Source organism: Pinus tabuliformis, chromosome 1_1 (assembly GCF_031772625.1).
Source record: "Pinus tabuliformis cultivar Carrire ecotype Pingquan chromosome 1_1, CPIR1, whole genome shotgun sequence".
NCBI classification, from domain to species: Eukaryota; Viridiplantae; Streptophyta; class Pinopsida; order Pinales; family Pinaceae; genus Pinus; species Pinus tabuliformis.
This window is the reverse complement of record NC_142297.1, coordinates 548,868,657-548,885,287: the sequence shown is the minus strand read 5'-3', so window position 1 is coordinate 548,885,287 and position 16,631 is coordinate 548,868,657. Positions and strand designations below refer to the sequence as shown.

General features: G+C 40.3%; 1 protein-coding gene across 2 annotated transcripts in view; it reads right to left on the bottom strand.

Moving 5' to 3' along the window:
* Positions 1-14,600, bottom strand: part of LOC149214291 (Protein kinase superfamily protein) — a 42,805-nt gene extending 28,205 nt beyond the window's left edge. Inside the window, exon 1 of one of the 2 annotated variants that reach the window (XM_089392258.1) lies at positions 14,194-14,600. In XM_089392258.1, the coding sequence (XP_089248384.1) occupies positions 14,194-14,311 (118 nt within the window). In that variant the 5' untranslated portion in view covers positions 14,312-14,600. The remainder of the gene's footprint in view (positions 1-14,193) is intronic. The other variant, XM_089392257.1, reaches the window with a different exon arrangement.
* Between the last annotated feature and the right edge of the window lie 2,031 nt (positions 14,601-16,631).

Sequence of the window (16,631 nt, the reverse complement as noted above, 5' to 3'; positions counted from 1 at the left end):
TTGCGCAGTGCCTCAGTTAGCCAGCGTGGGTGACGCAAAGGCTCTAAGGGCTGACGCAGTGCCTCCAGAGGCTGATGCAGGGCGAGTTAGGGTGATGTTGGGCAGACATTGGGCCAGAAAACGCTGACACAGTCCCTAGAGGCAGACGCTGGAGATTTCGTGGGGCAGATTAGGAGCTGAGAGTTGTGGGATTGTTTATCGGGGTTTTAGCCGGAATATCTGCCTCCGACTAAGAGGTACTACTGCCGAGATTATTTTCTGTTGGGTGAGCCAATTTTGGCACCCAGATTGTATTCTGAAACTGCTTAATAATTAAAACCCTCAGATAGTTGCACCAGTTTTCCTGCATTGGGTTTTTCCGGGGACATTGGTCCAAAAACAACAATGTCACTTGTGTGCTTGTTTTGTTTCCTTCAGCTCATGATATATAATGTGTTGAGCATGTACTTGTATTTATTTTTAGAATTTACATGGTAAATAACTTGTTAATTAATCAGAACAAGTAGGAAGAAATAAATCAAAAAAGTACATGAAGGGTTTCTAACAGTTAGACAATCCAACATGGTATTAGAGCGAGGTTGCAGATCACAAAAGAACTGAGGACATCAGCCGAGCAGAGTAGCAGCAGCAGAAAGAAGTTGTCCCAAGTGACAGAAATTGTTCCTAGCACAGAAGTAGCAAGGAAGGGGTTTGAGCCGAGAAGAGGATCAACACAGTGGCAGAGGGGAGCAGATTCAGCCTATGCAGTGCCTGGTCATCTTTCTCAGTCAGGAAGGATTGACGCCCGTGGCCAGGAAGTGCAGATTTTGCTAGTGTCGGGATTGCGCAGAGCCTAGAAGCTCTAACCTTCAATTTGTTGGGGCTTAGGAGGCTGTGGGTAAGTTGCAGACTGAAGCTGGTGGGGTATTGTAGTCAAAACAGTACCTAACAAGGCAAGACCAAGGAGGAGGGAGTTGTTGCCGAGGATTTCTAGCCAAGAAATCCGGATCAATGGTGTAGTTGCACTAATGATCGGAATGGGGGCATCTCGACATTGGTAGAAGGGTTTCCAGGAGGGAAGTAGAGGAGCAGCGAGATGGCAGTGAACGGGGTAAGAGACCAGGACAGACTAGACAGAGCCTCAAACTTCGTAGTTTGGAAGGCCATAATCTTATCCGTTCTAGACAGAAACCGTTTCAAGCAATTCGCCTTGAGGACAATAGCGGTCCTAGTTGACCAGGCTGATAATGATAGGTACGAGAATGCAAGGGCAAGGGCCAAGAGCATCATCCTTGATGGGGTCAAGGACCATGTAGTACCACATATTGCCGAGAAGAATACGGCAAATGAGATGTGGGAGGCCCTAACAAAGTTGTATCAGCATACTTCCGTGCAAAGGAAGATGCTACTAGAAAATCAATGGCGGTCATACCAGATGCAGAAGGGAGAACAGATCGACACCTTCCTTAGTCGATTGAAGGAGATCCGAGATCAACTGACTTCCATAGGGGCCACGCCAGATCAAGAATTTATGGTGAGAACAACCTTGAACGCAGTCTCAGAAGACTGGGAGGTGTTTGTCCAAAGCATACTGGGCAGGGCAACCCTTCCATATTGGGAGGAACTATGGGCGGCTCTTCGCCAAGAAGAGATTAGAAGGCTGACCAAGGCAGAAAGCAACAGCAAGGGGGTCAGAATCAAGAAGGAGGAGGAGGTGGATGTTGCCCTAGCATCTGAGAGAAAGCAGGAGAAACGGAAGAAGAAGGACCTCTCCAAGGTCAAATGCTTCCACTGTGGTGAACAGAGTCATTATGCAACCCAGTGTCTAAGGAAGAAGTGTAAGGGAGAGGCTTCCAAGACCAAGGCTGCACCAGCAAGGGCGGAGAAGGAAGTGGACACAAATGATGATTGTGCCATGAGTGCTCACATGCCACTTGAGCGGAAGTGGCAAGACATCGAGCTGTAGTCAAACGGACTACAGGGGATGAGGAGCAGGATCCTTGAGGTACCCAACCTCTTGGATTATACCTGGCTACGGGAGCCCCGAAGAGGAGTAACAGTCCTGGAAAATGTTAGTAGAGACGGATGAGGATGGAGCGATAGAGGGAGCTATAGTGCAAGATTCTCAAGACAGCGTGAGGTAGCAGTGCGAGATGCATGGAGTGGTTGCAGCAGCGCAGAGGTCAAAGTGGGAGCATTTGTCAGCAACAGAGGGGGTTTCAGCTTCATGGGTGTCTCTACCCTGACGGAGATGTCAGAGTTGGGAGATCAGTTACTTAATTCTCAGTCACTGAGTTGCAGTGCAGCAGTTAGCAGTGGCAGTGTTATGGGCAACACGATGCAGAATGATGAGAGGGGTTGTCGTATGGATGCAGCAGTGGCAGTGGCAGGGCCATGGGTAGCAGTACATGATGCAGCAATGCAGAGGATGTTGGGCAGCAAGCCTAGCATCAGCACCAAGACCGATGCCAGATGATTAGGGTGATACTCAGTGAGGAGTATTATTAAAGCACAATCCTCGCTAAGAGGGAGTGTTGATTTGGGGTAGCATCGGATGTGCTCTAGCCACAAAAATTGGTGGAGAGGCTAAAGCACATGAGATCTCCAATACCCAGAAATGGTTTGCGCAGATTCTAAACAATTTGGGAGATATTAAAATAATTAATATTTTTAATGGAGTCCCTAAGTCTAAACTTAGGGAAAATAAAATATTAATGTGAATTAATATAAAACTGTGTTAGAAGGGTCCAAAAGTCATGGATCAAGCCAAAGTTAATCTTAGCTGTTGATTAGGGACTTAATCTCAGCCGTTGAATTGTCAACTAGAAAAGTATAAAAGGAGGCTTGAGGGTCACTTGGAGAACACATCGAGTTGATCAAGAATTAGATTTTCGGGGGCAGGGTTTGTTGAGGAAATCGAAGCAGTGATCAGAGTTGCCGCTGAGGGGCAGTGAATACAGAAGCAGAGAGGCAAAGATAGTACCGGGAGGACCAGCGCAGAAGCTGAGAGAGAGGGACGTAGAGCCAGCTAGAAGATCACATAGAGCCAGTTAGGACCTACGCAGAGGCAGCCAAGAGCTGCGCGGTGCCTCAGAGAGCCAGCGTTGGTGACGCAGAGGCTTTAAGGACAAACGCAGTGCCTCCAAAGGCTAACGCAGGGCGAGTTAGGGTGACGTTGGGCCAGAAAAGGCTGACGCAGTCCCTAGAGGCAGACGCTGGAGATTTCGTGGGGCAAATTAGGAGCTGAGAGTTGTGGGATTGTTTATCCGGGGTTTTAGCCAGAATATCTGCCTCCGACTGAGAGGTACTACTGCTGAGATTATTTTCCTGTTGGGTGAGCCGGTTTTGGCACCTAGATTGTATTCTGAAACTGCTTAATAATTAAAACCCTCAAATAGCTGCACTGATTTACCCGCATTAGGTTTTTCCGAGGACATTGGTCCAAAAATAACGGTGTCATTTGTGTGCTTGTTTTGTTTCCTTCAGTTGATGATCTATAATGTGTTGAGCATGTACTTGTATTTATTTTCAATATTTACATGGTAAATAACTTGTTAATTAATCAAAACAAGTAGGCAAAAATAAATCAGAAAAGTACATGAAGGGTTTCTAACAGTTAGACTTAGAAAATCCAACAACATATCAACAATAAGTTCCACTTTATTAGGAACCTGATGCAGGATGGGATCATGAAGTTGGAGTATGTCTCAATAGATGAGCAAGTAGCAGACATACTAACAAAGGATCTTCCTAATCAGAAGTTTGAGTATCTGAGGAATCTGCTTGGTTTGGTAGACATTGCTGATAGTATTGATGATAAGGAAATGGAAGAAATTTGTTAAGGCTTTGCGAGTGAAGCATTGCCTGGGAGGACATCTGGCTAGCACTTTGTGTTCATGTCTAAGTCCCAAAGTAGGGAAGGTGGTGTGGGTCATAGAGATCTGACCATGGATACACACCTAACTCCCTGGGTTGGTGGTTAGCAAGTAAGCCTAATGGTACCTAGAGGGGTTGAAAGCTTGAGTCCACCTTATTCCCACTTGGATAGATTGCCCTGGTCAGGAATCTAGTCCATGGCATTGCGGTGCCTAAAGTTCTTCATTGTTCATATAGTTTGAGATCTTCCATTGTATTTGTATATGATGAATACCTCCCTAGTTAAGAGGGAGTGTTGGAAATTGTAACTAGGTTCGGTCTTCATTTAATGTATTTGAGTCATCATGAAATGTACTTGTCAAAAGAATAAAGAAAAAGAATTTTTATTATTGTAACAATGACTTATTAAAGCATGGGTTTCATGCTTGGGTCATCATTATATTAGTCAAAGTCCCCATTGTGGACTCCTAGGATTAATATTGAGTTTATAGAGTCATTGTATATTCAAAGAGACCCTTCTTGGGCTTTTGAATCATGTAAAAAGGTTTACTATTGAGTCAAATATAATTTATGTATCCTCCACACCAAGTCAGCCTAGAAGAGATCAAGTCAGCCTAAGGACACTAATTCGACCTCACTTGGAGCCTATAAATAGAAGCAAGTCGAAGTCATTTGGAGCATCTCATCTCAAGCTAGTTCGATATCTCAAGAGAAGTTGGAGAAGTGCGAAGTAGGACGAAGTGGGTCTAAGGAAGCTGAAGGAAGTGTGAGTTTGGGGAAGTCTAAGGAGAAGAAGAAAATCGAATTTTTGGTGCCTCTCTCTCTTTGTTTCGTGCCCTAGTTTGGGAGATCAAGGTCTTCCAAGTTTCACTGATGCTAGAAGCTGCCTGATGCCAGAAGTTGTTGCCTAATCGAAGTTGCTGGAAAGGAGGTAGAAGACCTGAGAGGCTGACTTGGTGTGGAGGGAAGGTTTGGTCTTTGTCTAGGGTGAAGAGTCTCAAAGAATATTATTGAAAGCAAGAATTTCCTTGATTGGGTTTTCCCTTCGAGGGAAGTTTTGCCCTGGCATAGTGCCTACATCTTGTGTCTCCGATTTTGTGATCTTCAGACACACGTAATATGGTAATTGCTTGATGAAAGATAAGATAATAAAGAAGTAGAAGAAACCAACACACTCGCAAGTAATTATCAAGAAAGGAGAATCAAACCCTAATATAATTGTTTTGATTTTCCAACAGAAGGTGGTGAAGGAAGAGGAGAATGTGGCCCTCACATCAAAGGGTCCCAGTCAGGGGGCAGGGGGAACAAAAAAGAAAGAAATACTTGTCAAAGGTCAAGTGCTTTAGGTGTGGTGCACTTGGTCACTACAACACACGGTATCCTCTCAGAAAGAAGGACAAGTCGGAGAAGCAGGACTAGCAGGCAACGTCAGCCGAGATCGACAAGTTGACCTCCAGATTGGAGGAAGACTTCACGATGTTCACAGATATACCTCCAGGAGTGAGGTGGGGAGATTTGGTATGGTAGTCCCGGAGAACTACAGAAATTGGGCAGGGTCCTTGAGGAATCCACTTCATGGATCAATGCCTTGCTACAAGGGCCCACAGTGTTCAATAGCAGGATGGATCAGTGGCAATTGATGCAGTCAGAATCAGAATGACAATTGCATATTAGTAGCAGTCAAATGCTGAGGAGCGCAGTGCAGTGTTGACAGCAGAGCAAGTGGCTCAATGCAGAGTTGGCAGCAACGCAAATTCTTCAGTGACAGTGCAGATGCTAGTAGTAGTCAAAGACTCAGGATACAAATGCATCATACTGAACATAGCTAGTTCAATATTTTAGATGTTTTTCAGTTGGAGATGTTGCAGTTGCAACAACAACAAATGACAGGGATTTATAGTGCAGATGCAGTGTTGGCAGCAACAGTATGGCAGTGTTAGCAACAGCAGAGATGCAGCATCAGAATTGCGCAGTAGTTGGTGGGCAACAGCCAAACATCAGCAACGTGACAGGAGATGATACAGAGACAGAGTGTTGTGGCAGGATGTGCAGCACCAGAACACATTCCTTGCTAAGAGGGAGTTTTATTTTTTGTAGCATCGAATGTGTTCTAGCCACGAAATTTGGTGGAGAGGCTAGAATACATGAAATCTCCAAGACCTAGAAATCGTTTCTGAAAATTCTATCTAGAAGTGACTTAATTAGATTATTAACCAATTTTTCAATGTTTTCTATGTCTAAACTTAGGAAAACTGGTTAATTAATCAATATTAATTAAGTCAAGGTGAGAATCATCTAGAAAGTCGAAACTCACACGAATCGATTCCAAGATGATCCATCAATTAAGTTTTAAACTTGGTCGTTGGTGCTCCAACAGTGGATTATAAGAGGAAGTCGATGGGCACTTGGAGAAAACACTTGAGATCGATTTCCAGAGTAGCAACAGTCTGCTATCAGAGAGCTAGAGATCAAAGTAGTGAGTGAGGGGCAGAGACAATGAGTCTGGAGGAGGTTTTCCAAATCTGGAGAGGCAACAGCAAGAGGGCCGAGTTATTCCTAGTGAGGCAATGCAGAGGACTGAGCAATTGCTTCAGATTAACAGTTCGATTTGCTAGAGAGAAATTCATTCTCAGCTCCAGAGGCCGAACAAAGGTTCTAGAGTGCCAGAGAGATGATTTCCTCAACAGAGGCAAGCAGAATGACTTCATCAAAGACTAGTTTGAGGCTTGATGTCATAGAGATTGCGCAGAGAAGCACAGAGGCTGATGCAGAAGTCCAAGAAACCGAGTTTTCTGAAGGCAAGTTGTGCCGGGATTGCTTGTGGAGGAAGGGTAATTCCCTTCAATAATTTTGCCCAGATATTCTTGCTGTTTGGATTGCCAGTTGGGCATCCATAGATGTACTCAGATTTTCACTGCTACATAATAAAATAAAACCCTCATCTGTTGCACTGGGTTTCCCGCATTGGGTTTTTCTGGGGACTTTTGTCCAAAAACAACGGTGTTATTTTTATGTGTGTTTGCTTCTCAGTTCCAGCAGAATTTATTTTCCGCACTTTTATTTGTGAAGGGTAGCAGTGTGATTTATTCAATACTTGTCAGAGCAAACAACAAATAAATTGTTAAATAAAATTAACAATCAGGAGAATAATTTCTAGTTGCTGCAATAGGATCCCGGTTTCCAGAATTTTCACATATCAGAGCCAGCATCCAACACTTGGCTTGATTAGGCCACTATTGAAAGTAAAAAGAGAAATTACCAATTGTTCGCCAACTGTTTAACGAAATGTTGCCCACCTACTGTTTGAAAAAAGTTACAATGGTGGAATTGAGTTCAAATTCGCCTAGAGAGGAATGTAAATACTTAGGAAGGATTCAGGAAGTAAAAATTGTTGTGAATAAAGAAAAAAAATGAGAAAAAATTGTCTATTACAACTAGAGTTACGCACAAGATAATTAACTTTGTACGTTGGTGAATTATAACTATTTTTAATATATATATATAAGGTTGATATAAGTCTCATTAAGGTTGTTGGATGCGAGATTTGAGGGAGCAGGGTCGAGGCGGCTAACCCTAGCTTCTCCGGCCCTATTTCGTGTCTCCTTTCACTACTTTGTCCAGGCATTTTTTCCTTAAGGTTGTTGCTTCTGGATCATGCCACCCTGTCCGAAATGTTCCAGTTTTTCTATGGCTCTGTTGCGGCTGCTTGCTTTTCGACTTGCATTTTGTTTATGGCCCACTTTGGGAGGAGTTGAGGGGGCAGAGGGCTGTATGGCTTCACTTTGTTGCTCGACCCCCCGGATTCGTGCCTTTTCTCACACCTCCATGGTTTTGGCCGTCTCTTGTTTGAGGCTTTTTTTCGGCGAGGTTGATTTTTCTTCTAGTGATCTTCTTTGGTTTCACCAGTAGTGCTCTGGTTCGTGTTTTTTACAGTGGGAGTGTTGTGTCTATACCAGTTCTCGTCGTTGTTCTCGCCATCTACAGAGGTCAACCTCGCAGATGTTCTTCATGGGGGACGTTGTGTTTTTTTCTTTGGGGTTCGCTCCCTTTTTTTGTTTTTTGCGGCCACGTTCTGGGCCACTTTCTAAAGCTAGCAGGGCAACTTGTGCCTTGATCTATTTTGCATTTTCATTTGGTCATGTTTTTTGGCTCCTTTTTTACTACTATTGTGGCGAGGGTTTTATGCCTGGTTTTTTTCAATCTTTGTCATGCAACGTCTATTGTGGCGAGGGTTTTATGCCTGGTTTTTTTCAATCTTTGTCATGCAACGTCTATGTTCAATTTGTTTCAGACTATGCTCTTGCTCTTCATTTTAGACCTGTATTTTCTCAGATTTCATACATGTGCTGTGTCTACAAAATATAATTTTTATTTATTCTTAATAAAAATTATGGTTTTTTCTCTGAAGAAGAAAAAGGTTTTATGTCTGGTTTTTTTCAATCTTTGTCATGCAACGTCTATGTTCAATTTGTTTCAGACTATGCTCTTGCTCTTCATTTTAGACCTGTATTTGCTCAGATTTCATACATGTTCTGTGTCTACAAAATGTAAATTTTTTTCTTTTTCCTTAATAAAAATTATGGTTTTTTCTCTGAAGAAAAAAAAACTCATCAAGGTTGATATAAGGAGTCTATATATTTTTCCAAAGGAAAAGTCGAATTAAGTTCCATGATTTATACATGTATACACGATGTGTTTGTGTTCATGTGTTGTATTGTGTTTGAATGTTTGTGATTATTATATATATTACATTGTGCCATGTATTTATATATCCAGTTAACCGTTATGGGCAGTTTTACCCTAGTTTGGATTGGTTTTTTTATGTGCCATGTTACAACTTATGCTTAATTACGTGAAGGCATTATTCCATGATGCCTAGGTTTAATCTGTTGCATATGAGCCCTAATAGGTTGAGTGAATATGATTATGCATTAATTGGGTATGTAGCTAGTTGTAACTACTGCATGAGACTCTGCATTATTGTATGAAACTCTAATTGTTATGTGAAAATTAACAGGTGAAGAACTGCAGTGACGACTTATTAATTACGCAAGATTATAATGGAATTAAATTAGGGTTATTACCAAGGTTGTTGAATTACAGAGGCTCTAGTCATGAGCTAGGGATTATTAATGGAATTCACAAATTATGTGTGCTTCCACTGAAATATTGGTTAATTTAATTAATGAACTTTGATTTTGGGTACGTAGTGTTGCCCGGCTGGGGTCAGGGACATTACACCTAAGATATAAGATGCAAATAATTATACCAAAACTAAAATAAACAAGGAAATAAAAGGGTAATACCACACCAAATTTCTCCGATGTAGTAGATGTATTAATTCATGGACCAAGTAAATAGCTCTCGCATGCAAATAGACCAACATCAAATCCTAGCTCGAAGCTCAAAAATATTTGCCACACATACACAAGAAAGTCTCCAAATCCTTTATGCTTAAATTTTCAATAACAATTCCAAGGAGGCAAAACTTCAAAAATCCAACCATGAGAATTAATGAAGAAAGCAAACCACTATACAGGTTTGCACTCTATCTTCATCTACAATAAAATAATAATATATACTACCAAAACCCTACATCTATCCTAGGAAGGAGTAAAGAAACAATATCTTTAACTACCAAGTCAAGAAATACATAAAACAACAGTGGTAAAACTACATGTACATATCTCCAATAAAAAATATTCCTGGAAGGTAGGACATCTCCATCAAAGAGAGAATAAGACCATGCAATTGTTCCAATGTCTAGCCTCCAAGTGTTGTGTCCTCATCAATGGCATCGAACATAGTGCAATGACTGAGTAAAACTAAGTAAAACCCTCCGAGAATAGCACGTGTGGTTCCCAAAGGTAGATGTCTTATCAAAATATTAACAAAATAATCCAAGTATGGTCTCCAAGGTATAGTCATTTATCTAGATTAGTCCCAACAATCATGTCACATAAAGTGAGGGGTCAAGCTCTTGAGTCCTAACAACATTATGTTATAGATTCACATGCAAGGAAGCAACTAACATCATGAATACAAGGGATGGCCCCATCAACTCAAGCAAGATATCCAATACGTAAACCATGTGCCTCAACATGTGCACCAAGAGAGAGAAAACTATACTTTGGATGATGAGTCATCCCCAAGAAACCAAGAAACAAATCTGGCAACCCTCAAAAGAAGTTATTCCCTCCCATGATATGCCCCTCCATCATTCCAAATACATAAAAATATATATTAAGTCGGGGGCACTCCATATGAGGGCATATCTCATGATATCTACGTGTTAACGACATGTCGAATAACACCCAAAGTACTACGGAACTCATCACCTAGATCAAAATGTCACATACATACATAAAGCCATGCTTGAGACTAAAGGGGGAGTAGTTCTAGGTATATAACCTTTACAATAACATAGGACAATTTTACAAAGAGGTGAAGTGAAAAAGCCTAGTGGAACTATAAGCCATGTATCCCAATAGACCCATCCTAAGATATCTACACACCCACCTCAACCATGAAATGGTTATAATGGGATAGTTAGAACAAGACATATGGTCCAGCTCATCCTTGAAATGAAACCTAGAAGGATGTGCCATCACCAACGCCATAGCTCTAGAGGACCTCCTAATTAAAAAAAACAAAACAAAACACTTTTACATAGTTGTATAAGCATGGTCTTGTAAAACAAATGATATAGATGATACATCGTCACAATATTGGATCATCATGGCACACTAATAAGCCTTTGAACTCACGCATGCACCATTGATCATGGATCATCAAGCTCTAACATTTCTTCACAAAAAAAAGGACATACAGCTAGGACAACTACACAACTAGATTACCCTCATGCAATCTGAGGGGTAACAAGTGTCAGCTACAGTTGTAGGCAGCTTGACATAATCCTTCCTCTTCGTTGTTTCCAACTCATGAGCCCCAACTAATTAAATATATTTGCTACTTATTCAATAGTTGATTCTCAAACATTATGGCTAAGTTCAAGGCTTGTTCATAACCCACCAATGGAAGAAAATGTGGTATTTGCACAACTTCAAATGTGTACCAATAGGCTTTACACAAAATACCTGAAAATGTAATGAAGAAAAATAGGACACGGATTCATTTAAATTATAACTACCATTATTCTTCATCAAAATCAATTATCAAAAAACTACCATTTCTTAAAAATGGTCAAAGGATCTTGAGATCTTTGAAAGCAACCAAGAATAGCATTTTCAACTTATACCAAGTGAGATTAGAACTACAATGTATAGTGATCCATTCCTTTAACAGGTCTAGGTGATAGATGGCCAACTGATTCACAAGATGTGTGATTCATTCAATTGACTGGAAGTGCAATGCCAAGATTGCTATTCCCACCATGAATTGGTCTAATAATTAGCAGTATCGCTGTCATCAATATTGTTCCGTACTGTGCTTGACATCTCCATGAACAAAGTACTCTTTGCATAGTAATTTACAACCAGTGTTATAAAATATACAATGACAATTGATGTTCATCTCCATGAACAAAGTACTCTTTGCATAGTAATTTACAACCAGTGTTATAAAATATACAATGACAAATGAAACATCAAGACACTCTTCTTCCCTAGTAATTCCACCTACCATAATTATTAATGTTTGACTCCAAATTCCTCAGCAACAAAATTAGTCAGGGTCTTCTTTGGCATAACTTCTACTTTGTCAATAATATTATTACATTTATCACTTTCCATATTTTTTCTAAATAGAGTGCAGTTGGTGCAAGCCTTCCAAGCCACAATGAGAACGTGGGTTCCTACTAAGCACAAACTTACATTTAAGACCTGAGCTCTAGCTCAAAATCAAAGTAGGGTGTAAGACATTAACGTATGTCTCAATGTGCATATAAAGTGCTTATTTGTGCTAGTCAATACCATGTTCTTTGTGGGAACATTCTTGTTGAACAAGATTCCCATGGTCAATTTCTGGGCCTTGGCTGTAATCTTTGTCCAATTCTTCAACTGTTAAAGTTAAAGGTTAAGCAATTTTTTTGCTTTGCAAAATTTTGTAAAAGATAGTTTTTTTTTAAATATGCTTCATGTTTACAAACAATAAACCAAAAAGTGGAAGATATACAAGATGGAGTTTATATCCTTTTTGAAGAGCTACAAGAACCGAAATCAAATTTGAATAAGCTACAAAGGCTAAATCTTAAGCATCTTTTATCAATGAGGCTCCTTTGGACAATAATTAGTGATGTCCTTCATCATGTCACGATGCACAAAAGTGGATAGAGAACTAACCATGATCTCAAAAACAAACTTACACAAGATTTTTCAAAAAGGAAACAAGACAAAGACTCTTAAGTACTAGCAATTCCCAACGAAGGATGAGCAAAGTAGATAACTGCAATCACCAAACAACATAGCTTGCCAATGAATCCAACCTCAAAGGAGAAAAAAGTAATGATCTTCAATGAATACCCAACAAAGCCTAGAAAATGAACAGCCCCCAAAAATGTGCTTCACCATCTCAAAATGGTGATAAGCATGGTAAATACCATCAAAAACCCCACCCCTTGCCAATTTGGTCTTTAGAGGGGATTCCCCAGTATAACAAGCTAGGAAAAGACTTTCAACTTATGAGACAGTCAAATGGACCATGCTGTATGAAGTTTATACACCCAACTATCCTCCAAATCATCTAAAACCCATCTCACATTGAGAACCGAGACTAGTAAATGTCGCTGATGCAACAACAAATAAAGCCAATGAGAGTCATACTGCAACAATGACTAATGAAAACTCCACCCTCAATCCCTCCAAAACAGCCTCAACATTCCAATATTCATTTTAATCAAATCCTACTAAGGAATGAGCCCTACCAACTCCATAATGAAATACCTATCACGGGTAATAAAGCCATACTCCTATCCCAAGGATTACCAATCCTTACAAGCTGAGTAGCTGCATTCCAAAATTCCCAAAAAAGATGTCTTTCCTACTCAACTGACGAACCTGAAATCAAAGCACCTTTGCAACGTAAGTGCAATGAATCCTCTAACTCTAAATGTGGTGTTGTTTTAGAACCCATCCGCTCATATTTCCTTCCATATTCCACCTAACCAAGCTAAGCACTAGTCTCCACACTAACCAAATACTCGTGAATATAACTGAGGCCAAACCCTGCAACAGATGCTGGCAAGAGATAAACCACATAAAGCAAAAGCCCTGAACCTTCCATGCCCATTTCATTGACATCATCATATGCCGAAGCAAAGTAACCTACCACAAACAATCACCCTCCAAACACTTAATGACACATTTGGCAACAAGAATGGAACCTTGAGTGTAACATCAATCAAACCAAGCCTCCCCCTCCCCAACAACTCGTCATCCTTCAACATAGTATAAACATCCCAAGGGAGCAAATAAAGAGCTCTCTCTCCACCATAATATTATTTTATTATCTTTTCTTGAAACATAATATTTTTATAGCTTAAGTACTGATTTTCCTAACCCACCTGGGCTTTTTTTAAGTAAGAGAATCTTTGCACGAATATATTCTGCACATACTAATGTCATAAAGGAAAGAATCTTGTAATTTTAGAAAATAATAATAAATAAACAGGTAAGAACTGGTGAACTACTCTCTTCAGGGCACATACCTACTAAATTGCATTTACGATTCACCCTCACTTTGACTGGCCTGGTTGGATTTTTTTGAGGGGATGATTTGAAGAGTGTCCTGGTTGGATTCTTTTGAGAGGGGTTGGATTTTTTTGAGGGGATGATTTGGAGAGTGCCCTGGATCAATATTGTTATAAACAAATTTGCAAACAGATAGAGGATGATGATTGAAAATTAATACAAATTCACTGCGGATCTCCCAAGTCACGATGAGAATATAAATACTTAACAAACATGCTAGAGAAAGGGGCGAGCCCAGTTAGTAATAAGGCCATAAGGTTAATAAGTTTTTTCTTTTAAGAGAGAAAATAGAGAAAAACCGGTGTTGATATAACTAGAAGGATGTAACTATCATCCTAAATTGTTACATTTTGAGTTTTCCAGACTAATGTGCAATCCAAATGGCAGAGGTAGGATTATAGTTTCAAAAGAGACAAACTGATGTTGATATAACTAAAGGAATGCGAATGTCATGATTTTTACTAATTTATTACACATTGAGTCTTTTAGATTAATGTACAATCCAAATGACAGTGAGGTAAGACTATATATCTTTATTACCAGCCAAGAAATAAGAGCTAAAGTGAAAAAACCAAGTTGGAAATAAGCTCACTGAATAAAAGGCGGGTACTGTTACAATGTAGTAAGTTACCTGCAATGGCTGCTTGTGCTTGGAAAACCAGTAAACTCACGATTACCAGCTTCGTTGAACAACACATTTTAACAGAAAAGGATTTCCTTAGACTTTCTTTCTGATTGCCAGGATCCATTGCATTGCATAGATTCCTGAAAGCCTTCTTCTGAACTATTAGTGCGCTAAAGAAATATATAGCAGTTTCTCTTTCATTGTTTGATCATTCCCAGGTCTGTTGGTTGGGAGTGTAGAGCGGTAATAATGCAGAGTTCTGCCTCCGCTCAGGAAATCTGACATGCTTTAGCGTTTGTGTTAGTATTAACAAACAGAGATGCGCCAGTCATTCAAAATTCAAATTTGGGCACGTTAATCGGAAAAAATGCTTTCTTAATTGATTCCAAGATACAGGGAATGTTGTCGTGTTATGTTTCAAATAAGGTTGTGGGCGAGGTAATGCACATGACTTTGCATAATGTTGACATGATTTCTGAAGTTATGTTGTCCTCTAATAGAGTTTTTTTCAAACAAAGTGGTAGGTGAGAGGTAAATGCATATTCAAATCAATGGGCATAATATTTTGTTTTTTTGGGATGTGAAAGTTATTTATATTTATTTTATTGGGTGATTGTTTGGTTAAAATTAGTAATTTTAAAGTTCATTATAATTTTTGAAAAATTTGGCCATGTCTATTTCAAGGTTGTTAGTGATTTTAGTAAGTTGTTATTTAATATTTTGTTTTTTAATCAATTTTTTAAGTTTAAATATTTCAAAATTGTTAGTGATTTTAGTAAGTTTTTATGGAATGTTTTATTTTTTTTAAGTTTAAATATAATTTGTTTCAAAGTTTAATAATAGGGATTCAATATATAAAATAAAATTGCAAATTTTTTGTTACTTTTTAACTAGGTCATCCTCAAGGTTAACCAAGTTTGGATCACTTGCAAGTTCCAACTCCATTGAGCTAATGTATACGTGATAATAAGAAATAAAAACTTTTTCGTAGTTTAAGAATATCTCTTGTAATCTATCTATAAGCATAAATATAGGACAAACTAGTTATATATATATATATATATATATATATAATTATAATGAAAACATTAAAAAAAGCAATGCAAATTTGGAAATATTATATAAGTTATTTTTTAATACTTGTTTTTTTTTACAAGAGCAAACATCTTGAAATATCTCATACAATGGTGATTGGTCTCCGCTCGCTGACCTAGCCACTCTGCACCCCTGAGCTACCTCCTGCAGCCTCCCCGCTTGGCAGCCCCTGCTGCTAGGACTCCTCGCTCCCGGCCTCCTCCGATCAGGGCCACCTCCATTCTGAGTGAACGGCTCCTGCTGTGACTGGGACTGTTTGCTGCGATCAGACATGCCGCCCTCAGGGGGTCTGGAGCCATTGGACCCTCCCCTGCCCCCTCCACCGGAAGTGATTGCTTTCAAAGCAATGATCGACTCGAACACTAAGCGCCAGCCCTCAGCCAGACAGCAGAAGTTTGTCAAGAAGATGGATTCCATACCATCGGTAGCTCTCCCTGAAGAAGAAACCTGCAAAGCAGCTCTAAATCTTGCTGAGAGAGGCCTCATAGGCCAGTTCACGGGCCTCTGGCCCTCGCCTAAGTCGGTAGAGGAATGGACTCAAAGGAACTGGACGTCGTTAATCAAAGAAGGAATCAAGAGCTACTTCGTAGGTAAAGGTTTCTTTGTCTTCGTCTTTGAAAGTGCAGAGGACAGAAGCCTAATCTTCAGAAACGGACCTTATTTTATGGGCCCCCAAGGACTATATCTCAACAAATGGTCGCCAGACTTCGACCCAGCTCAGGATGTCCCATCTGCTATTCCGGTGTGGGTGCGGCTTCCCCATCTTCCCCTCCACTGCTGGAACCAGAAGTCTCTTCAGATCATCGGCAACGGATTAGGAAAATACATAGATCAAGCTGCAAGAAAAGATCAATATTCATGTGCACGCATCTGTGTCGAAGTCGACCTGGAGGAGGGTCTACCGGAAGCCATTAAACTAACAGTCGCAGGATGGACGCATGTACAAGAGTTGGACTATGAACAACTTCCATTCAAATGTAGGCACTGCCATGGTTACGGGCACTTCGCCAAGCATTGCAAGAAAAAGGCGGAAGAACAGTCAGACAAACAGAATGGTGAGCAATGGACCCTAATACAAAAAACCACCAATCACAAAAAAGGCAATGGAAAAGGCATTTCGAAAGAGGCACCAAGCAGCTCCAACCCCATCCAAGAAAAGAACTCAAATGATAAAGAAATCAGACAGAGTAAGCCAGCCACAACAGCCCCGGAAAACTTGGATCAAAGCGCTCCTCCTATCTCTAACAAAGAAGATGAGGAAATGGCTCACCTGGAAGTCCCCCAAGGAAGCCCTTCCAATCCCTCATACGCAGATGTCACAAGGAAAAAACCAGCTGAAAGCTCTGACT